The sequence below is a fragment of the Phalaenopsis equestris genome, unplaced genomic scaffold, assembly GCF_001263595.1.
Source record: "Phalaenopsis equestris unplaced genomic scaffold, ASM126359v1 Scaffold000999, whole genome shotgun sequence".
In the NCBI taxonomy this organism is placed as follows: Eukaryota; Viridiplantae; Streptophyta; class Magnoliopsida; order Asparagales; family Orchidaceae; genus Phalaenopsis; species Phalaenopsis equestris.
The window spans coordinates 43423-64652 of record NW_018165438.1 but is presented as its reverse complement, the minus strand read 5'-3'; the positions used below and the strand labels follow the sequence as shown (position 1 = coordinate 64652).

Below are 21230 nucleotides of genomic sequence, written 5' to 3'. Positions count from 1 at the left end.
TATAATCCATATTAGAGTTTCATAAATGTGTAATGAACTTTCATATATGTCACTATGTTTTTTTTATGTAATCACAACTTTTTTGAGTTATATAAATATTATTAAACTTTTTTGCATTTTCATTTCTTGACATTTGAGAAAATAACATTCTGCTACACAGATTATTCATTCAACCAAAAAAATTTACAAATAAGTTGTTTACAAAACGCACTAACCAAACAGCTAAACAACTTATTCAAAACAAGGGCAGAATGGTCAATTTTACCGAATCAGTTGTTTTCCAAACGCACTAACCAGACAGTTAGACAGTGTATCCGGATCAGCTGGTCATCAGCAGATTATCAGGATAAGTTGTTTATCAGCAGAAGTTGGATAAGCTTTGGATAAGCTGCAGCTGCTGCCCCAAACAGACCCTTAACTGCTCTGAACTTGTATATGCAACATAGTTGGCAAGTATAATATTTTCCAAAGCCATAAAGCAAAAGTTTATTGAATTACACAAAGAACATCAAAAGCGGGAAGTTGATTAGGAAACCCTAAATCGATGAAATACTCACAAAAACGGAAACTAACAAGAACAAAATATGGATAAAAGAAAACAAAACAAAATATAGGAAATTTCCTGTTTAAATAGCCCCAAAAAGAATAAGAAGTTCCGTACTTGGTTTCTCTTGCAGGGCTGCTCCTGTGCCACTTGTCGGCGGCGACTGCTGCACCTCTCTTCCGCCGTCTTCCTCCAGAGCAAAGCAGAGTAAGTGCTGCTTCTTAGAGCTCCGAAAGGAGATGGAGTTACAGGGGATTGCCCCGCCGCCGCTCCGGCGAACTTCACATCGCCAAAAGATAAATTGCGGACGCCCTGAGCAGCTAGTGAGATGAGCGGAGGACAGCAAAGCCGAGCTTCCCATTTGCCCTACGCCTCTCTCTCTGTCGTGTCCTTCTGAACTGTGAGAAGCTTGTTTCTGACCTTACAAGAATACCAGATGAGATATCTCGTGAAAGAATCAAGCGAGCTTGCAAATTTGGAAAGTTCATGAAGGAGGGCTAATCGGCCCGATAAAATTAGGCCTGGAGGCCCACTGGGGCAAGCCCAACTGGTAAAAATTGTAGAACCAAGCCCATTCCTCTTAGCATCAAGCCTACCCGCCAAAATTGTCAAATCGAGATCTTGTTGAATTGGTCGAACTAAGTCCATCTACTAAAGTAGTCTAACTAGTTCGGGGCAAACTCATTATATTAAAAAATCATTATTATATAAAAATTAAACGTGTATGTCTATTCTCATTTTTGGCGCTACCTAACATTTCCATTACGATCTTTTCATTAATACATTATGGACAAATATGATATCATACGGGATGCAATTTTATAATTATTTTTATCCTGCTTCTTCTTATGTATAAAGGGAAGATCTCTATCGTGAGGGGCTCTCCCCTCCAAGTCATTCTCTAAGAAATTTGGAAAGGAAGCAAGAACACGAAGTCTAGCAATAAATCCACCATCCTCTTCTATACATTCATCCTAAAAATAAAATCTCTTCGGAGCTGAATGAGCTTAAGAAAAATGATAAGACCCTACGTCCTAACAAGGATTCAAAAGAACGCAAAAAAAAAAAAAACGTGGAACGTGGAATTGACATACATACCAATACCAACCAATTTCTATATATTTACATAACTAACACGTAAACTTTAATTTTCACATTTATATCACCCTATATAACTTGAGCAATACCACTTTTCAAGTTGGAATACACCTTTCATGCATAGATAAGGTAGTATGTATCTAAAAGTTGAAGTTTCGATGTTAAATATGTAAATACAAACGAATTGAGTGGTATGTATTTAAATTTTAAAAAAAAAAAGGAAGCTTTCCGTATAGAACACTCAATTCATTTGTATTTACATACCTATCACCTGAACTTCAATTTTTACATAAATGTTATATTATTTATGCATGAAAGTGCAGTTCATTTTTTTAAAGTTCAAATAGTGATATTTTTTATGTGATATAAAATATTTGAGTGCTATAAATATAGAAAGTAAAGTTTACATATTAGATATGAAAATACGTAGAAATTGGGTGGAATATATGTAACAACCTAAAAAAAATAAATTTATTTTTAGATAATGAAATGTAACTTTTTCATTTAAGTCTCTAAAAAATTTTCTAATAATTATAAGGCTTGAGATCAAAGTTTAATAAGAATATCCCATCTTTTATTTTTTAAATTTGAGAGATTATTAAATTAATGAACATGATGAATCATGATTTTCTTAATTAGATTTGGAGCTTTATTATGTAGTAATGCACAAAAATCTTTAAAATTGTGTTATCATAAACATGTTATTTATTATTTCACTGATGTAAGTATTTTTTATCTTAGTTAATAAATGTTAGAACTTGTTATTGAGAACTGGTGATCATATTTCTCTATTATTTTGGTCCTTATTTTCTAACAAAAGAAAATTCAATAACTCATCAGCATCAAAATCAACAAGAACAACTTTTATTGCAACTAATTACATGTAACATTTGTTATGAAAATTGTTAAAAAAATCAGTAGCATTGCTGACGTATAAAACGTGAATGATGTTTAAAAAAAAATCATATTTATGTTAGTTTGTATATGCATAAGGAATTGAATATATTAATGACATCTCACAATAGTGTTAACATATGTAGAAAGCAGAGTGCACAGATTAAAAATATGCATTATTTCATCTGAAAAGTATGTTAAATCAATATTAATAAGTTTAACACTATGAGTTGATATGCATTGGACAATATAGAAATAACTTTTTAAAGAAAAATAAATAATACAATTTTCTTAACATCTTACTAGTGTTAACATATCCAATCATTTGTAATATGTTTTACAATATGGGCTAAAATGCATTAGATGATATATAAGGAATTTATTTTTAAAATAGATTAGAACATTATTCCTTTTAACATGTTTGTAAATTTATTGAATTTTATTTCTAAGGTAAAAAAATATGAGAGATTTTATATTTAGTTGGGAGATTTTTCTTGACTTATAACTTATGCAAGAGCGTGTGTTTTCTAAAATTGGTATTGTTCTCTAATATAATTGGTATTTGGTAAATGATCTAGTATAATGGAGGGTGGCAATCAAGCTCTACAATTTTTTAGTATTATAGTAATAAATGTAACATAGAAATTGAGGAGCCACAACCAAGAAAAATAGAGCAGTCATACCTTTTATTGCAAGAAGCCCTTAATCCAAATGTGGTGTCTTTTTTTTCAAATTGTAGATAGGTTATAAGCCCCTGTACATTATAATGTCTAGGCAACAATACAGGACTTCCCCCAGTTTGAATGAGCCTGAATATGCTTATTCAAATAAAGTCTAAGAAGAAGCACCACAAGAGAAAGAGCATGGTGAATCAAGTCATTCCAAAGGTTCTGCACCCTTCATCTAGAAGCATGAAAAAAAACAAAATAAAGGTCGACACCCAACAATTATCTGAGCAAATTTCATTGTTTGTTATGACCTTTACCAGTATGACATCCAGTTAGACCTAAGTGTTGAGAGGGTCGGGCTTGGCATGGGCCAAGTTTATTCAAGCTTTGACTAGTCAAACAGGGTTCGGGTTGGATTTGAGCCCAGTTTCTAATAAAAACTCAAAAATATCTTGAAGTCAAGCCTTAAAAAATTAAAACTAACAATTTCTTTTTTTCTTCTTAAGCACATTACATATTTCTTAGAAGTTTGTTCAATATAAATTCAATATTAAACAATTAACAATTTCTTTTCTTCTTCTTAAAAAAGTACAAAAACTAACAAATTAAAAAAAAAAAACAGAGACAAATGTATTCCAAAAACAAAGACAATCTTAAACAAATTCAAACATACCACATAATTCTCATGAATTAACATATCTAACACCTAAACTTCCATGTTTACATATATAACATTCAAACCTTTAACATTACATTAGAGAAAAAAAAAACACCATCATTTACTTTTTAAAAGCTGCACATGCATCAACTTCCTCATTCCATCTCCTTCATCCAAGCTCCAAAAACAGACACAGCGGTCAGGAATCCATTCCCAGATAATTCTAACACAGTTGCGGAATCTGAAATCCCTCCTTCGTCCCCATTTGGCGGTTAGTGTGTAATATGGGATTTTTCCTGGGGACGGTAAGTCAAAATCAATCACATGCCTCTTGCAGATTTATAATATTGATGAGGGGCATTAACATAAATACCACACAATTCTTATATATTTACATATGTAGCTCCTAAACATTCATATTTACATACATAACACTCAAAAAAAAAAAAATAATGCATGAAAATGTGTATTTTACTTTTACTGAGGCAGAATTTAAAAGTATATTTTACTACATCAGCTAGAAAAACCATACTCTAACTACAAAGGATAAGTCTCTGAACAGAGAATTGTACATTAATAGCCTAACTGCACATATACTTAACTTTGAAGGTTTCAGAAGTGAGAATTTGTAATTCTGGCTTAGGTCTTCAAAAACTCAATTTGCTACATTAACGTTCGAACCAGTTTGGGGAGTGAGAGCTTCTCTCTTAATATTTACATACATGCCCCCAATTTATATGGATTTACATAACTAACATCAAACTCAAATTTAATAAAGCATATCACACAATCTCTAAAGAAAATAAATGAAAGTCGAAGAATAGGGAGTGATTCGAGTGAACCTTCGGTCTTTCGGGTCGGGGTATGGGGAGGAGAATAGAGACTCTAGTCTCTATTATCGCGATTCACGAGAAAACCCTAAGCGGGAAATCCTAATGGGGTTTTAGGTCCGCTGGCCGGGTTTGGCCATACAAGTCTTTGTCAAAACGGGCGTGGGCAGGGTTGGGCCCACAAATATTCTATTTTTCCAATGTAAAGCTCGCCCATTCTACGCGGGTGGCAAGCCCGTCGAGCCACTTGCCCAATTAGTTGCGAATATGGAAACTGGTCCACTACTCAAATTGTCATTTTCTCATGTTTGACAACAAATTGGATTTGATGCTCGAAGTTAATTGCTAAATTAATTGCTATTAATTCCTTGTATGATTTGCTGCAGAAGAGAAAAGGAAATAATTAATGGGTTTCATTAATTATTTGATTAATTCCTTAATGGGCCTAATGACATGATGAAATTAATAAATAGATATACAAGCTCTCATTGTAATCTCTTTCGAGATTTGGTTTCCTAGGTTTCTTCTTTGGTTCTTCTCCTCTTTGGTGTGGCTCTTGGTTTAGAGAGAGAAAGAGAGAGAAGGTGAAGGGAAAGGGAGAGGGAGAGGGAGAGGGAGAGGGAGAGGGAGATGTTTTCTTGTAATTTTCTTGTAATCGTCCAGGTGATCGACGGGTGTAATCCTCGAGTAATAAAATCCTTTGCAGCTCCATGGATGTAGGCAATTTGTCGAACCACGTAAATTTGCTGTTTTTTCTGTTTTGCGATTTTTCTCGATCCGATTTTTCACTTTATTACTGTCGTTTTTTCACAATACATCCTACACGGGCTTATGGCAAGCCCGTCGAGCCACTCGCCCAATGCCCAGGTCTACATGTAGTGCTTGCATGGTTATTTAAGGATACCCGACTATGAAAAAACTCATGAAGCTACTGGACTCCACTCCAGAGGCATTTGATGATATGTCCGTATATTTATTCACTATAAAACTTATAGAGTATCGAACAAAATATGAGACTATCATGCCGATGGTTTTAGAGTTGAGTATTGCTTGCCTTCGTTATTATTAAAAACTATCAGCTTAATTAGTTTTTAAAATTTTTTATTTGATACTAATGTATATTAATTTAAACTTGTATGTCACATATTGCCATGTTTTATGTTCATGTGACATTTGATCATGTGATGTGTATTTTCCAATAGTTTTTATTTCTTTTATGCTGATTTCATGGTCATCATGTGGTCTCAGAATTTTATTTGATGTCTGTTTTTCTTTGAGATTTGTTCAATTAGCCTAGGGCTGCTATAAGATAAGTCTTGTTTGTTGGCTAGGTAATTTATATTTGAACAATATCAAAACCCCATTAAAACCATTTTAAGAAAAATTCAATGCTTTATTGCATGCTTGAATGAAGTTTCACTCTATTCCTCTCATCCCTCCCTGCCCAATTTTCACTTCAATTCTTAACTTTTCATCTATTTTAAATCCTTCCTTAACACATTCCAAACCACCATATAATGTGAAAACAAAATCAATAGACAATAACTAAGCAAAAAACACATACAATTTAGATCATGCACTATTCTAAATTTATTACTTAATAAAAATAATTAATAATAAAATTAATTAATACAAATCATCTTCTCCTACTTAAGGTACTGCAACACCTCAACTAACACTGGCCTCAACCTCTTTACATCAACCTTCACCTTCTGCTTCTCAAGAAAATAATACCACAGCATATTGAAACCTTGCTTATGTATCTCACTTGGATTAGTAAACACCAAATGATCCATTGGATACTGTTCAATCAACGTACTCTCCTCCTTCTTAATCTCATACTCAAAATACTTCAACCCCATACCAATGGCCGGATCTCCATATGAAAATCTACAAGCCCACTTCAGATCTCCCCATGGTATAATCTGTATCATTGCTGCTCTTTGAGGAAGAAACACCATATTTGTTAAACCAGCTCCATGAATGCCAAGTAGAGCATCAGCAGAGTTTACAGTTGCAGAATAACTTGTAATGTTTTTTGTTTCCTCTGGCCCTGAAACTACCACCTTGAATCCTAAGCTTTTGGCCATGGAAATTACTTCTTTGCTGTTAACTAGCTCTCTTGATCCTTTCCTTAGTTGAATCAGAAGCTTTGGTTTCTTCTTTGAGTTCTTTGTGATGCTTCTCTTTTTCAGTGATAAAGATGATCTTATAAGCTCCCTGAAGGTTTCCATGGAGGAACCAAATGGTGGCTTGGTAGTGTCGATGCCTAGTTCCTTGTTATTAATTGTTCCTTCACGGGAAGCATCAAAATAATAAGAATTATGTAATAGATAATATCAAAATATGTTGTAGAATTGATGAAGTTATGCTTAGTATTATATGTGAATAGAATTTGAGCAAAGATTCTCAAGCTTGGATAAATAAAATAAAATAAAATAAATGTCTTGTTGTGAATTAAATCAAACATTTCTCATTCCATTTGAAAAATTATTGCATACATACAACACATGCATAAATGTATGCGGTGTCAGATCCTGACCGTAGATTACGGTAATCTACGATCATGATGTATTTCGGTGGGGCCTACTTTAAATTATATTTTTTTTCAAAAAAAATTTAATTGGTCGAACTAAGTCCAATTAAAGTTTAATATCCCATCTTTTATTTTTTAATCTAAGGCTTGAGATCAAAGTTTAATAAGAATATCCCATCTTTTATTTTTTAAATTTGAGAGATTATTAAATTAATGAACATGATGAATCATGATTTTCTTAATTAGATTTGGAGCTTTATTATGTAGTAATGCACAAAAATCTTAAAAATGTGTTATCATAAATATGTTATTAATTGGCTCACTGATGTAAGTATTTTTTATCTTAGTTAATAAATGTTAGAACTTGTTATTGAGAACTGGTGATCATATTTCTCTATTATTTTGGTCCTTATTTTCTAACAAAAGAAAATTCAATAACTCATCAGCATCAAAATCAACAAGAACAACTTTTATTGCAACTAATTACATGTAACATTTGTTATGAAAATTGTTAAAAAAATCAGTAGCATTGCTGACGTATAAAACGTGAATGATGTTTAAAAAAAAATCATATTTATGTTAGTTTGTATATGCATAAGGAATTGAATATATTAATGACATCTCACAATAGTGTTAACATATGTAGAAAGCAGAGTGCACAGATTAAAAATATGCATTATTTCATCTGAAAAGTATGTTAAATCAATATTAATAAGTTTAACACTATGAGTTGATATGCATTGGACAATATAGAAATAACTTTTTAAAGAAAAATAAATAATACAATTTTCTTAACATCTTACTAGTGTTAACATATCCAATCATTTGTAATATGTTTTACAATATGGGCTAAAATGCATTAGATGATATATAAGGAATTTATTTTTAAAATAGATTAGAACATTATTCCTTTTAACATGTTTGTAAATTTATTGAATTTTATTTCTAAGGTAAAAAAATATGAGAGATTTTATATTTAGTTGGGAGATTTTTCTTGACTTATAACTTATGCAAGAGCGTGTGTTTTCTAAAATTGGTATTGTTCTCTAATATAATTGGTATTTGGTAAATGATCTAGTATAATGGAGGGTGGCAATCAAGCTCTACAATTTTTTAGTATTATAGTAATAAATGTAACATAGAAATTGAGGAGCCACAACCAAGAAAAATAGAGCAGTCATACCTTTTATTGCAAGAAGCCCTTAATCCAAATGAAGTATCTTTTTTTTCAAATTATAGATAGGTTATAAGCCCCTTTATATTAATAATTGTGAAACCTGGACATTCATCAGTTACATCAACAATCAATAAAGATAAAATGTAATCTTTGTCATTAACTTTATAATGTGAAGTCCTTGCATGTATATATAACTCTTTTAAAGATTTAAAAAAATTATTTGATTGTTGTGAGTTCAAGAAAATAAATTGATTGAAGTATATCTTAGTAAAAATTTATGTGTTTTTTCTGTGTTGTATCCTTTTAATAGTTACTTTATAATATATCATATTTGCTCTTAAAGTTGATACTTTCATATTTATGTGCCTAATATTTACAATCATTTATATTAGTGTTATGCTATAAGGATTATTTTGCTCATAAAGTAGGATAGGAACGAGTAAGTGTCCAAAAAGGTTTGGTGAAAGCACTCCGGGTAAGCGTTTAGAACTTAATAATAATAAGTGAAAATATAAGAAAAAAATGAACGAAAGGGCTCTTTTTTTATTCAATTATTTAATTTTGGAGATCGAGAGTTTGATGGGAAAGGAATATTATTTAAGTTTTATGATTCAAGTTAAAAGTCTTTGAGTAAAATAAAAATTATTTCTAATAAATTCTTTTAGTAGTAAATATCATATTTCTCTACATGTAGGAAGTAAATTGAACAAGTCATCAAAATGAGTTCAATTCTATCCATTAAGATTTGAATGTTTTTAATGGCATAGATGATAGTTAGGATTAATTATTGTTATTATTGTGATGTTTTCCCTCACTGTGATGTTTACCCTCACTTATAAGCACTTTAAGGACATTGTGTTATTTTGTTGAGATTTGGTAACTATAGTGACTGAATGTTAATAATTTATTTACTACATATGAGGTAATAGTTAAAGCTAGCGCAAGATGATACAATATTTGAAGGTTTATTATATAACTTAGAGACCACATATATTATGACTATGGGTCTCACTTTAAATAAAACAAAAGTCAAAATTGTATAAAAAATTAGGTTCTTATGTTTTATTAAGGAAAAAAAACACATGGAGATAAATTATTTATATTTAAATAAAAAATGCCAAAAAGAAGGTCTCAACCATAACAAGAATATATTAACAAATAAAATCATGGATGTTTACTGGTATAATTTTAATAATGCTAAAATTGGGAACTCAACCTTGTTAAGTCACTTGTATTCTAATTTGGAGATATTTTCACTTATGATTCAAGTATGATAACTTTTTGAGTTTGAGAAATAGGGTTGTGTACAAGATTAAAGTTTCTAGTGCTCCGCAATTAAGGAGATACTGTGATATAACTATATTATCACATTAAGTTAGGTATGCTTCAAATTTGAGAAAGAATTGAATATGTTTAAGTGTTTGCAATGTTATAAGAGAAAAGTTCTATAATGATTCTATTAAATTAATTACCAATGAGGGAACCGTTATTTTATTGAAGATAAAAATGATGAATTTTATTTGTTGTAGCATGCAAAAAAGATTGGCAATGCTTTCAATTTAATAGCTTTTTTTAATCATTTCCATTTGTGAGAGTGAAAGTAAATTAGTTTAAATATAAGAAAAGTTTCAGAATGGAGCGTGTCACAATGGTTTGAGAAAGAGACTTATAAAATGAATAACAAATAATATTTTGGTTTTAGGTCGTACAATTACAACATTAAGAGTAATAATATAGCCACTTTAAAAATGCAAAAAAAATTAGCGAAGGGCGTGCCTTTGACATAAATTGATTCATCTTGACATACAAAAGGTGTGATAAGGAGATATTGTATGAGTTTTTTGGATTATGCCATATATAAATAATATGAATCTACTTAGCAGCTCTTTTAGGCTTTGAGAGTTTGAGGATGCCCATTGGGGTGCCATATAGTAATGTCTTTGATCATTAATCATATTATAAATTTATCCCTAAGGTTTAGAATATTACATAATCTATGAAAGATAAATTTTATTTCAAAAATACATCTCTTAAAATATACCATGTAATATTTCATTATAATTTTAATTTTTTTTATATAGATTTGATGTTTGGATTTGAGATAAGCTTTGATGGGTGTAAATTGGTGATTCTAGGGTGACAGACTAAAACCTTAACCAATTTGATTTAGGATTTTGGAACTTAAGGCTAGGTTAACCCCAACTAAGGGCTTACGTGGGTACTCTACGGGTGACAACCTAGAACCTACCAGCATAACCAAGGATTTAAGAATTTAACTCTAAGTTAGCCAATGTTATTTATGTACTCGAAAAATGGTAAAGAATAGGTATGCTCCTATTTTTCACAAAAAACTACATTTTAAATTTATAAATATTTAATTCCTACACTGATTATAATTCATTGCAAGGAGAATGATTTTTATACAATTTGAACTCTTCTACATAAATTTAGTTTAGAAGCATTTAACATTTTCTTTAAGTTTTGAAATAGAATTTGTAGATATTAGTTACCTCTTTATACAATGTCAACCTTAATTCTCGGATAAATTACCCACAGTTTAAATAGAGTTTTACTAAATCGATAAAAAGAGTTTTTCCTTCCCCATGGGCTCAATGCTTGGTGACTAAGAGAAAGTCCAATATTACTTGAAACGATACGTGCACTTGTGTAATTTCCCTAGTGTGTAAAATTAAATTGTGGAGAAAAATCAGAATTAATTGTTAAATATCACTCAATCGAGAATCAAGGGTGTAAGCACATATAGGCAGTGGGAGTCAAGTTTTTGGCACCGTTTCCCAGGATTGAAATTGAAGTAATTACACACTAAGCACACACTTTTTTTCTCGGGGATCAGGAAGCTCTCCTCACAAGAGAGAATGAGAAATTTACTAAAGTCTATCTTCCCCAAAGCAATGAAGATGTTTTTCTCGTCGGCCCGTCAAAATGTCATCAGAGACGAGATAAACAACCAGAAAAATGGAAGAAAAGGTGGAGAAAATGGCGAAGAACAACTTGGCTTGGCTTCTCCTTATGACCAAAGATGAATCCCTAAACAAATCTCCCTTGAAGCTCCTTGAAACCTCCCCTTGATCCAAGCTCTCCTCCTCAACAAATGGCAGCAGATCCATTCCAAAATGTCCTTTTTTGCTTTGGTTAAACGGTCATAGAAGATTACCCAAGGGGTGGCCCATTTCCTAATTTGTAATGGGCCCAAAATATCTCCCATACCATATTTAGGTGAAGAACCAAGCAAAAGGAGAAGGAGCAGCAGTCTCGGTCGCCTTACCTGCGGGAATTTGGGCATCAGAGGTCATTTTTTTGCAATATGGTCCAAACAGCGTGGCCACGCCACACTTAGGTGTGGTCACACCAATGTTTAAAGTGTCGTAGATGGAGGCCCGACATGACCACACCCGTGACCCGACGTAATTATGTTGAGCGCTCTATTTGGGTAGTGTGGTCACTATGCTCGACCAAACCGGGAGTCTGCTAAGATGTAGGCATGATCATGCCTATATTGCAGTGTAATTATGTCGTAACCTCAGTTTGGTTGGTGTGGGCACATCGGCTTCGAGCATGGTCATGCCAACCACAACCCATTTGGATTGTTTGGGGGTGGTTTTGGCATGGCCACACCCGATTTATGCGTGGACACGCCGGACCACTGAAACATTGGGCTTCCGGAGAAGCTTGCCAAGGGGGTTTTGGCTCTCGTGGGACCTCCAAAAGATCAAATGTGAGCAATTAATGATAATTGGACCTGCGTGGGGACCGTAAATTGTCTCAGAAGAGTTCTAGAGGCTGAACCATCTACGTATCATCGAGCAGAGCGGACCTAACATGAAATCCGCTAACATGAAATCCGTCTATCCAAGCCTTGGATTTAAGGTTCGAATACGGTGCGGGGGTACTCTGGTCGACGATATGTGCCACAGGAATGTCCATATGAGCAGGATACATACCTGTGTCACAGAAACGTCAATCTAAGGATGTCAAAGCAATGTCGCTTGGCCAAAATTGACTCGGGGCACGACTATGATAGTGTAAATCTCAATTACAATCTCGTGCACTCAACAGAGATGTTCTGTTTATGTCACATTAAAAGTAGATGCCAACACCCTTTTAAAATCCACACACCCATCATGCCATCATCAAACAAACAAAAACGCAAGAATTACATTATCACTCCATTCTTTCTAATTACATATCAAACATAAACTTTAAGTTCTACAAACATAACACTCTACTATACCATTTAACTTATGCATTAAAAGGTAAAATTTCACATTTAAAAAATTAAATTAATAATATTTTTGAGGTGATAATGAAAGATTTAGGTGGCCTAAATATAAAATGCAAACTTTAGCTGTTAGATGCATAAATACACCTACAAATTGGGAGGCATGTATGCAAATGCACCCCAAATTTTATTTTTTATTTTTTATTTTTTTAATGCCGAGATTGGTCAAATTATACCTCATGATTATTAATTCAAAGAATATAGAGTCCCTTATTAAACTCATCTTAAATATAAAAAATAATAAAAATTCTGGTTAATGCGCAGCATGATAAAGACCTGAGAACCATAAATTTCATTTAATATCATCAAATCATTGAAAAGCCGGCAAAGAGTCATTAGTCATAGAGTTCCCTAATTATATAATTACCGAATATTAATAATAAATAATCATTCGGTAATTACAATGTTAACATCCCTTAACTAAATTATTATTTTCAGCCGGCAATATATAGTTAGTGCTGAAAGCCAAAAGAAGGCTTCTTCAGCTCTTTGGGTGATGAAGAAATTACAGTCAAATATGTGGTTTTGCAGGCTTTGGCCAGCAATAGCTATGCTCTGCTTCCTGTTTCTTCCATCCATTTACTACATCAGTTTCCACTATCGATTCTCCTTCTGTAAGCATGTGTGATTAAGCTGTAATTAGTTTTCCCTTTTTTCTGTTAATTATGAGATTATTTATGTTTTTTAATTGAGTTTTTATGATAATTATTTTCTGTTCTTTATTGCTTTTTATTTGTTTATTTATTTAATTTTTTATTTTTTGGCAGTGAATTTTGAGTCATCTGTGCGGTTGAATTTTCAGAAGCAGGTGGTGAATGATGGAAGTGATGGAATTGCTGAAACTGGTTGGTTTTAGAGTCTGATTTTCTTATTTTATTTTATTTTATTATTATTTTGTGATTTTTATTGAAAATAGTTGATTTTCAATCGAATTTATATGCGAGTAATTATTATTTTTTGAAATATTTTGGGTGATATGAAATATTTGGGTGTTATAATGTAAAAAGATAAGTTTTGATATTAGATATGTAAATCCGTAGGAATTAGGTGCTCTCTCTCTCTCTCTCTCTCTCTCTCTCTCTCTTTCATGTTCTTAACTCTATTCCTTAGGTGTGTTCCACAACACAAATTCAGTCTCAAGGCTATTATATGAGCCTCAGCCTTCCTCAATGTGCCTAACAATTTGAGTATCACACCCACTACTAGAAGCGATTATTGCATGTGGTATACGATTAGAATCACTGAAATACATTTTTTTTGTTTTTTTTATTATTATAATAAGGCCCACTCTAATTTTTCCACGGTCATGATCAGACACTACACGCAAATTTTGCATGTGGTGTTCGCACGCAATAATTTTTCCTCCACTAGAGGGATCGAACCCCAGATTAGAGGGGACATCTATATATATATATATATATCTATATTGTTTTTTACATATCACTAATTCCTCTTTGTTTTTTCCTAGTAGGCATGGAAAAGGAAAGCCCGCATCTTCCACATACAACAACTAGGCATGAAGAAACAGATTCTTCAAGTTCACCCACCGGAGTGAATTTCATTAATAAAGGTAAATACATTATAAAATTCAGAAAATGTATAATGACATGCTGATCTAAATTATATTAAGATATAAAAATATTTCCTTTGAATCGCCTTATATTTTATGCAACTGTTTATCCTTAAGCAAAATAGCCTAAAAATGCAAGTAAGAACATGTGGCAGCTACCCTAATTAACATATTCTTAACCCTGCAATTAGCACCTTAAATACTCTTAAATAAGTAAGCTTACGTTCAAGGCTTTTAAGGTTATATTAATTTCATTGTGAGTTTTATTAATGAAGTTGTATATTTATATTTGTTGTGAAAAAGCGGCGACAACAAAGCAAAAAATGAAACGAGAAAAATTGCACACTGCGACACAAAGATTTACGTGGTTCGGCAAATTTGACTATGTCCACGGAGCTGCAGAGGATTTATTTCTTCAATGAATTACACCGTCAAGCGCCTCGATATTTACAAGAAAATTTCTATTTTCTTCTCTCCCTCCCTCTCTCTCTCTCTCTCTCTCTCTCTCTTACTCTCTTAGAGGACTTGGCTTGGCTTTACTTGTTTTTGGCTTCTAGCTTATGACAAGCCATAAGAGGATATTTATAGAAACTAGGAGAGCGGTAGGTGAGATGTGGTTGGTGAGCGTTAGGTGGGAAGGTAGGTGAGCGGTAGGTGAGATTCTTAATTATGAAGCTAATTAAATTACGATGAACCGGGTCTCCACATTACCCAACAATATTGTCTACCAATCTATATAATTAAATATTTAAATGAAGTGATTGGAAGTGTTTAATTAACATGGTACTAAATTCCATTTGTGTTGACTGAATTATAATAATTCCATTAGTTATGTAATTTATTAATTATATGATAAGGATTATGCCCCCACACTAATTAATTTATGTATTAGATGTGACTAGATAATTGTGAAGAAGAGAACGGCTACAACGACCATGTACTATGCTATTTTGGTGAAAAAAAGGCACTGGTTTGAAAGTACTACAAGCAATGATAAATCTTATTTTGCAAATAATAAAAAATAATCTTGGTTTCTTAAACCATGGTTAACCCTAACAATATTATTAAAATATCATCTATTAAAATCATAGTAGTATTTTTAATAAATATAATGAAAACTAGTATAATATTTTTTGCATGCTACGACAATTTTGGAGATATAACTTTTGCGTTAAATAAAAGGCAATTGGTAAGAGCGTTTAATGATGTCTAAACACGATGAAGTTGAGGATGATACAGTTCAGATTCATGATCTTATAAATGAAAAAAATTATTGTGGGCGGTCAGTATATGTGCCGATTTGATGGTATTCATGACAATACCATCAATCAGCCTGTGCGGGTTACACACGTAATATTCACATCATATAAATGTAGAGAATATTTACGGGTATCCAGGTGGCCAATAAGCCTCGTAATTGTAATGCACGAACATTACAATTTGCCTCATTTGCCACATATTGTTGGAGAATGATGGATAATATCCATACATATGTGATGAAATTATGTTTTATTTTAATTTGATATCCTTCCTTAATAAATATACAACCAACAAATAAAGGGATAACTAGTACTAAATAATGGATTGATTAGGTTTGACTTTGCATTATTTAAATTATTTGTGGCATGCAAAGTGGATACATCGATTGACCAAACCCCCCAAAACATATACATTCCAATTTCTCAAACATGCTCTCCACATTCGTAGCTGATTTTGTTCCATTTATATAAAATATTATATTAGGAAAAAAGCTCCCTACTTGCTACATTCTTGAAGTAAAAATAATTAAATTGAAGAGCTTAAATTTTTAATTATTGTAAACCCATAAAAAATCTATATCTATTGGGAAAAATATTACATCAGGACTCCTAACGTAGAGCTACGTTTGGCGTCCAATGAAATGACACCACGTGGATGGTGACATAAAAAAAAAAGATCGTTTTAGTGCAGGGGAATATCCCCCCTGTGGTGGTATTCATGTGTTACTGTGTTCAAGGAATATTCCATGTATTATAATAACACAATAACATATCAATACCACTATAATAACTTCTGAATAACACGGAATAACACAGAAGAAATATTTTTTTGTGTCACCGGGCCGGATCACAAGAAAGTGTGCGCGATTCTTTGAAGCCACGTGTCCGCATATTAGTGGACTACGAATGTAGCTCTACGTTAGGAGTCCTGATGTAATACTTTTCCATATCTATTACTTGGAAATTTTTTTTATTTCTTTCAATTTTCTTCTCCACATTAAAAAATATGAAGTTGAATTGTATTAAGTATGATAATTGTTAGCTTATTGTTGAAGAAAAAATAATGTTATTTACAATTTTCTTAATTTTATATTTATCATTAAAGTTTAAAAATTAATTTCATTTTCATCCATCTAACATTTTATTATTCAGAAGAGACTTTGCAGTGGCAGTCAACAAAAGCTGATGAGCAAGTTCAAGTAGAGGAATACCTTACCAACTCTACTGAAGCAGCAGGTTTATGATAATTTGCTCCCACCCATTCAACCCAAAAATCAATTCAATTTCAATTGACATTTCAACTCCAATGAAATATCATACATTCATGCATAAATAGGCCTAAATGTATACTTATTTCCTCATTGATGCAATTATATACGAGCACATAAATATATAATTTTAAATTTGTGGCATTTACATACATACCATACAATTCTTATAGATATACACATCGAACATCTATAATTTAAAATTTACATGCATGCCACTCATAACTTTAGCACCCACATATCAATTAATGGTCTGTTTGGGGCAGCTGCAACTTATTGAATAATCTACTGATAATATAGGTGCGGTGGCTATTGCAGATTTTTATCTTTTTTGAAATGTCAAACCGCAGCTAGAAAGCTCCAACCTCATCTAGATAGGTGCACTGTGAAAACGGTGTTTTCAGCATTTTGAAAATGCATAAGCTGCCAAAACGCAGTTTTCCCAAATAGGTGGGGTACGTTTTTAAAACGCCATCACACCAAATAAGCTGCCCCAAACGGATCCTAAATTTAGTATTGCTAACTTTATAAAAGTAAAATATATATTTCCATGCATAGATTTATAATGCAAATGTGTTATAAATATAAATATCATACAACCCTTAAGAATTATGTGGTATGTATGCAAACTTTCACTTAAAATTTTTTTGTCATATAACAACAATATAATTACAAAATGAAATGACCCAACTCTCCATTGAAATTACAGGCACAGTTTCTCCAAACACAACTTGCTTCTGCGACACATCTCATGACAGATTTGACACGTGTCATCTAACTGGCGACATCAGAATAATAAGCAACTCTTCAAAAATACTCATCTTTTCTTCATCTTCTGCAACACCAACAAATTCCACGTGGAAAATAAAACCCTATCCGAGAAAATGGGAAGCTCCTCTCATGGAAAGAATCACAGAACTCACCATCTCTTCAAACATACCAAATCCAGAAACGCCCACACCGCTCTGCACCCTCAACCACAGCACGCCAGGTGTCATCTTCTCTTCAGGAGGTTTCTCGGGCAACTTCTTCCATGACTTGAGCGACATACTGATCCCACTGTACGTTACTTCCCACCATTTTCATGGGGAAGTCAAGTTTCTCGTAAGTGACTTCAATTCAAAGTTCATTTCTAAGTATCAGCGGTTGCTCGCGAAGCTTTCAAGATATGAGCTCGTCGATCTTGGAAGTGACAACAATGTGCATTGTTTCCATGAAGTTCATGTAGGTGAGGGCTTACTGTTTTTTGCTAATTTGTTTATTAAGTTTAAATTAAATGAATTGATAATAATTCATTTAGAAAATATGTGTAGAGAATTTCTTATAATGGATTTTATGCCTCAATAAATCATTTTGCCGAACACCTTAAAAAATGAAAAAATTATTGCACATGCACCGATGCAGAGATGCATGCGGTGTCAGATCCTACGGTCAGAATGCAATTAATTTTTTTTTGATAAAAAAATATAATTTAAAGTAGGCCCCACCGAAATACATCATGATCGTAGATTACCGTAATCTACGGTCAGGATCTGACACCGCATACATTTATGCATGTGTTGTATGTATGCAATAATTTTTCAAATGGAATGAGAAATGTTTGATTTAATTCACAACAAGACATTTATTTTATTTTATTTTATTTATCCAAGCTTGAGAATCTTTGCTCAAATTCTATTCACATATAATACTAAGCATAACTTCATCAATTCTACAACATATTTTGATATTATCTATTACATAATTCTTATTATTTTGATGCTTCCCGTGAAGGAACAATTAATAACAAGGAACTAGGCATCGACACTACCAAGCCACCATTTGGTTCCTCCATGGAAACCTTCAGGGAGCTTATAAGATCATCTTTATCACTGAAAAAGAGAAGCATCACAAAGAACTCAAAGAAGAAACCAAAGCTTCTGATTCAACTAAGGAAAGGATCAAGAGAGCTAGTTAACAGCAAAGAAGTAATTTCCATGGCCAAAAGCTTAGGATTCAAGGTGGTAGTTTCAGGGCCAGAGGAAACAAAAAACATTACAAGTTATTCTGCAACAGTAAACTCTGCTGATGCTCTACTTGGCGTTCATGGAGCTGGTTTAACAAATATGGTGTTTCTTCCTCAAAGAGCAGCAATGATACAGATTATACCATGGGGAGATCTGAAGTGGGCTTGTAGATTTTCATATGGAGATCCGGCCATTGGTATGGGGTTGAAGTATTTTGAGTATGAGATTAAGAAGGAGGAGAGTACGTTGATTGAACAGTATCCAATGGATCATTTGGTGTTTACTAATCCAAGTGAGATACATAAGCAAGGTTTCAATATGCTGTGGTATTATTTTCTTGAGAAGCAGAAGGTGAAGGTTGATGTAAAGAGGTTGAGGCCAGTGTTAGTTGAGGTGTTGCAGTACCTTAAGTAGGAGAAGATGATTTGTATTAATTAATTTTATTATTAATTATTTTTATTTAGTAATAAAGTTAGAATAGTGCATGATTTATATTGTATGTCCATTATTGATTTTGTTTTCACATTATATGGTGGTTTGGAATGTGTTGAGGATGGATTTAAAATAGGTGAAATGTTAAGAATTGATGTGAAAATTGAGTAGGGAGGGATGAGAGAAATAGAGTGAAACTTCATTCAAGCATGCAATAGAGCATTGAATTTTTCGTAAAGTGGTTTTACGGGGTTTGGATATTGTTCAACTATAATTTACCTAGCCAACAAAAAAAACTTATATTATAGCAGCCCTAGTCTAATTGAACAAATCTCAAAGAAAAACTGACATCAAATAAAATTCCGAGACCACATGATGACCATAAAATCACCATAAAAGAAATAAAATATTTTGGAAATGTGTCAACAATACTGTAGTTCAGTCTCAATCAAATCAACATTCATAAATGAATATAGATTATGTAATTTACACTAAACTTCAAGAGAGGTACATGTACAACAAGAGATTACGATGCATATAAAATTGGACATAGAGATACTACTTTGTTTCTGTTATTATTATTCAAATAAATGAATCTCCAACATCCTTTTATTTTGAAATAAAAATAGCTCATTCTTCTTCTATGTTAAAATGAGTAATACCTCATCATTTGAACCAAAGATTCCTCTTTGCCTCACAAATCAAAACTGATCTTTTTCTTTTTAAGTCATAGTAATAAAGAGTGTGTTTAACATGGTTGCTGAAGTAGTCTGTTTACTGGGGAAACAACTTTACAGCTGCTGTAAGAAAGTTGTTGTTGAAACAACATTCAATTTGTATAGATAATATACTATCTTGCAACTATTTTTGATAAAAAAAAGTTTGTTATGCCCTCATAGATGTAAATTGACTAGCTAAATGATTGTAATTTTAAAAAAAATTATAGCAGAATAATAAAAATAGCTTATGCAGTACATAAAATACATTAGAAGTCCAATTTTTTCAATACATCAATCTTAAGTCATCACTTTGTTCATAATATCATAACAATAAAACTACAAAAACAACTATTAATGTTATAATAACATTCGTATTTATGTCTAGGTAATCAAGTCTTCGGAATAATTTTTTTCAATAACATTTCTCTTGACTTGGTCACTATCCAGAGTGAAATCTTCTGAATCACAAGTTCATTTAAAAACCAGTAATCTTCACATGCCCTGACAATAAAATCTCCATCCATAACTGCCTTCTCTTCTTCAAGTAAATTCAGAACATTGTGTATCACAATGACAGTACAGAGCTCTTGAAGTACTTGATAACCTTGAACTTATTTTTCTTGAAAGTATAAAACATTATGCATTTAATTAAAAAATGTTACTAAATATGCAATAGAACAATAACAAAAAATATTAAGGTTTATAATTAGAAAAAAAAACATAAAGGAAAAAATATGCATATCTAAAGTTATAATCTTGAAAATTAAAATTTCAAAACATAGAAGAGAAAATAGACATCAATCAATCCTCAATACATCTGAAATACTAAACATCACCAGTAGACACTACAAAATATTACTTAAATATACTCAATAATTTCACTAAAGCATATAAATTCTCTTTTATTAATTTGAACATCTCTTGAACATATTTCCAATCCAGTGTGTTGAATTCATTCGCTTAAACTTATTATTTCTCGAGTAATGATCGCCCTTCCCTATATTTCAATGCTTCAATAGGTATGCATGTTAGATCTTCTTCTAAGACCCTTAAATAAATATCATTTCGAGACAGATGCATCTATATAAAATTATGTAAATCTTCCATTGCAAAAAAATACCTTTATCTACATTTTGAAGAAATATGTCAGCATAACTTGGATTATGACTCATTTCTTCTTCCATATGTTGAGTGCTCTCTCGATAACACACTGCAATGAATCATGGGCGGAACCAATATCTTTTTATAGGGTGGCAACTGTGCCCCCCCCC

The 21230-nt window shown here is 32.3% G+C and overlaps 3 protein-coding genes across 4 annotated transcripts in view; 1 reads left to right on the top strand and 2 right to left on the bottom strand.

Annotated features, from left to right (window-relative positions):
• The window catches only part of LOC110032672 (sec-independent protein translocase protein TATC, chloroplastic), a 48823-nt gene extending 47828 nt beyond the window's left edge, over window positions 1–995 (bottom strand). The window contains exon 1 of one of the 2 annotated variants that reach the window (XM_020736374.1): window positions 662–995. In XM_020736374.1, coding sequence (XP_020592033.1) covers window positions 662–905 — 244 coding nt within the window. In that variant the 5' untranslated portion in view covers window positions 906–995. The remainder of the gene's footprint in view (window positions 1–661) is intronic. The other variant, XM_020736375.1, reaches the window with a different exon arrangement.
• Window positions 996–6338: 5343 nt separating this feature from the next.
• LOC110032671 lies at window positions 6339–13284 on the bottom strand. The gene is made up of 3 exons (XM_020736373.1): window positions 13215–13284; window positions 12317–12367; window positions 6339–6985 (listed from the first exon to the last, which is right to left on the bottom strand). Exons 1-3 carry the CDS (start codon window positions 13282–13284, stop codon window positions 6339–6341), a joined length of 768 nt encoding a protein of 255 aa, XP_020592032.1.
• Window positions 13285–14886: 1602 nt separating this feature from the next.
• LOC110032670 (protein O-linked-mannose beta-1,4-N-acetylglucosaminyltransferase 2-like) lies at window positions 14887–19222 on the top strand. The gene is made up of 4 exons (XM_020736372.1): window positions 14887–14914; window positions 16687–16770; window positions 17512–18030; window positions 18576–19222. Exons 1-4 carry the CDS (start codon window positions 14887–14889, stop codon window positions 19220–19222), a joined length of 1278 nt encoding a protein of 425 aa, XP_020592031.1.
• Window positions 19223–21230: the final 2008 nt, after the last annotated feature.

What these genes read in the sequence shown, in the direction of transcription:
- LOC110032670 (XM_020736372.1), top strand. Translation starts at nt 14,887, where the DNA reads ATGTGGTTGGTGAGCGTTAGGTGGGAAG. An exon ending in CAACTCTACTGAAGCAGCAG is followed by an intron (nt 16,771 to 17,511) that starts GTTTATGATAAT and finishes TTGAAATTACAG; the next exon opens with GCACAGTTTCTCCAAACACA. An exon ending in TTTCCATGAAGTTCATGTAG is followed by an intron (nt 18,031 to 18,575) that starts GTGAGGGCTTAC and finishes CTTCCCGTGAAG; the next exon opens with GAACAATTAATAACAAGGAA.
- LOC110032671 (XM_020736373.1), bottom strand. Translation starts at nt 13,284, where the DNA reads ATGGATGGAAGAAACAGGAAGCAGAGCATAGCTATTGCTGGCCAAAGC. An exon ending in GCAAAACCACATATTTGACT is followed by an intron (nt 12,368 to 13,214) that starts GTAATTTCTTCA and finishes TCTGTGACACAG; the next exon opens with GTATGTATCCTGCTCATATG. An exon ending in GGCACATATCGTCGACCAGA is followed by an intron (nt 6,986 to 12,316) that starts GTACCCCCGCAC and finishes CTTCCCGTGAAG; the next exon opens with GAACAATTAATAACAAGGAA.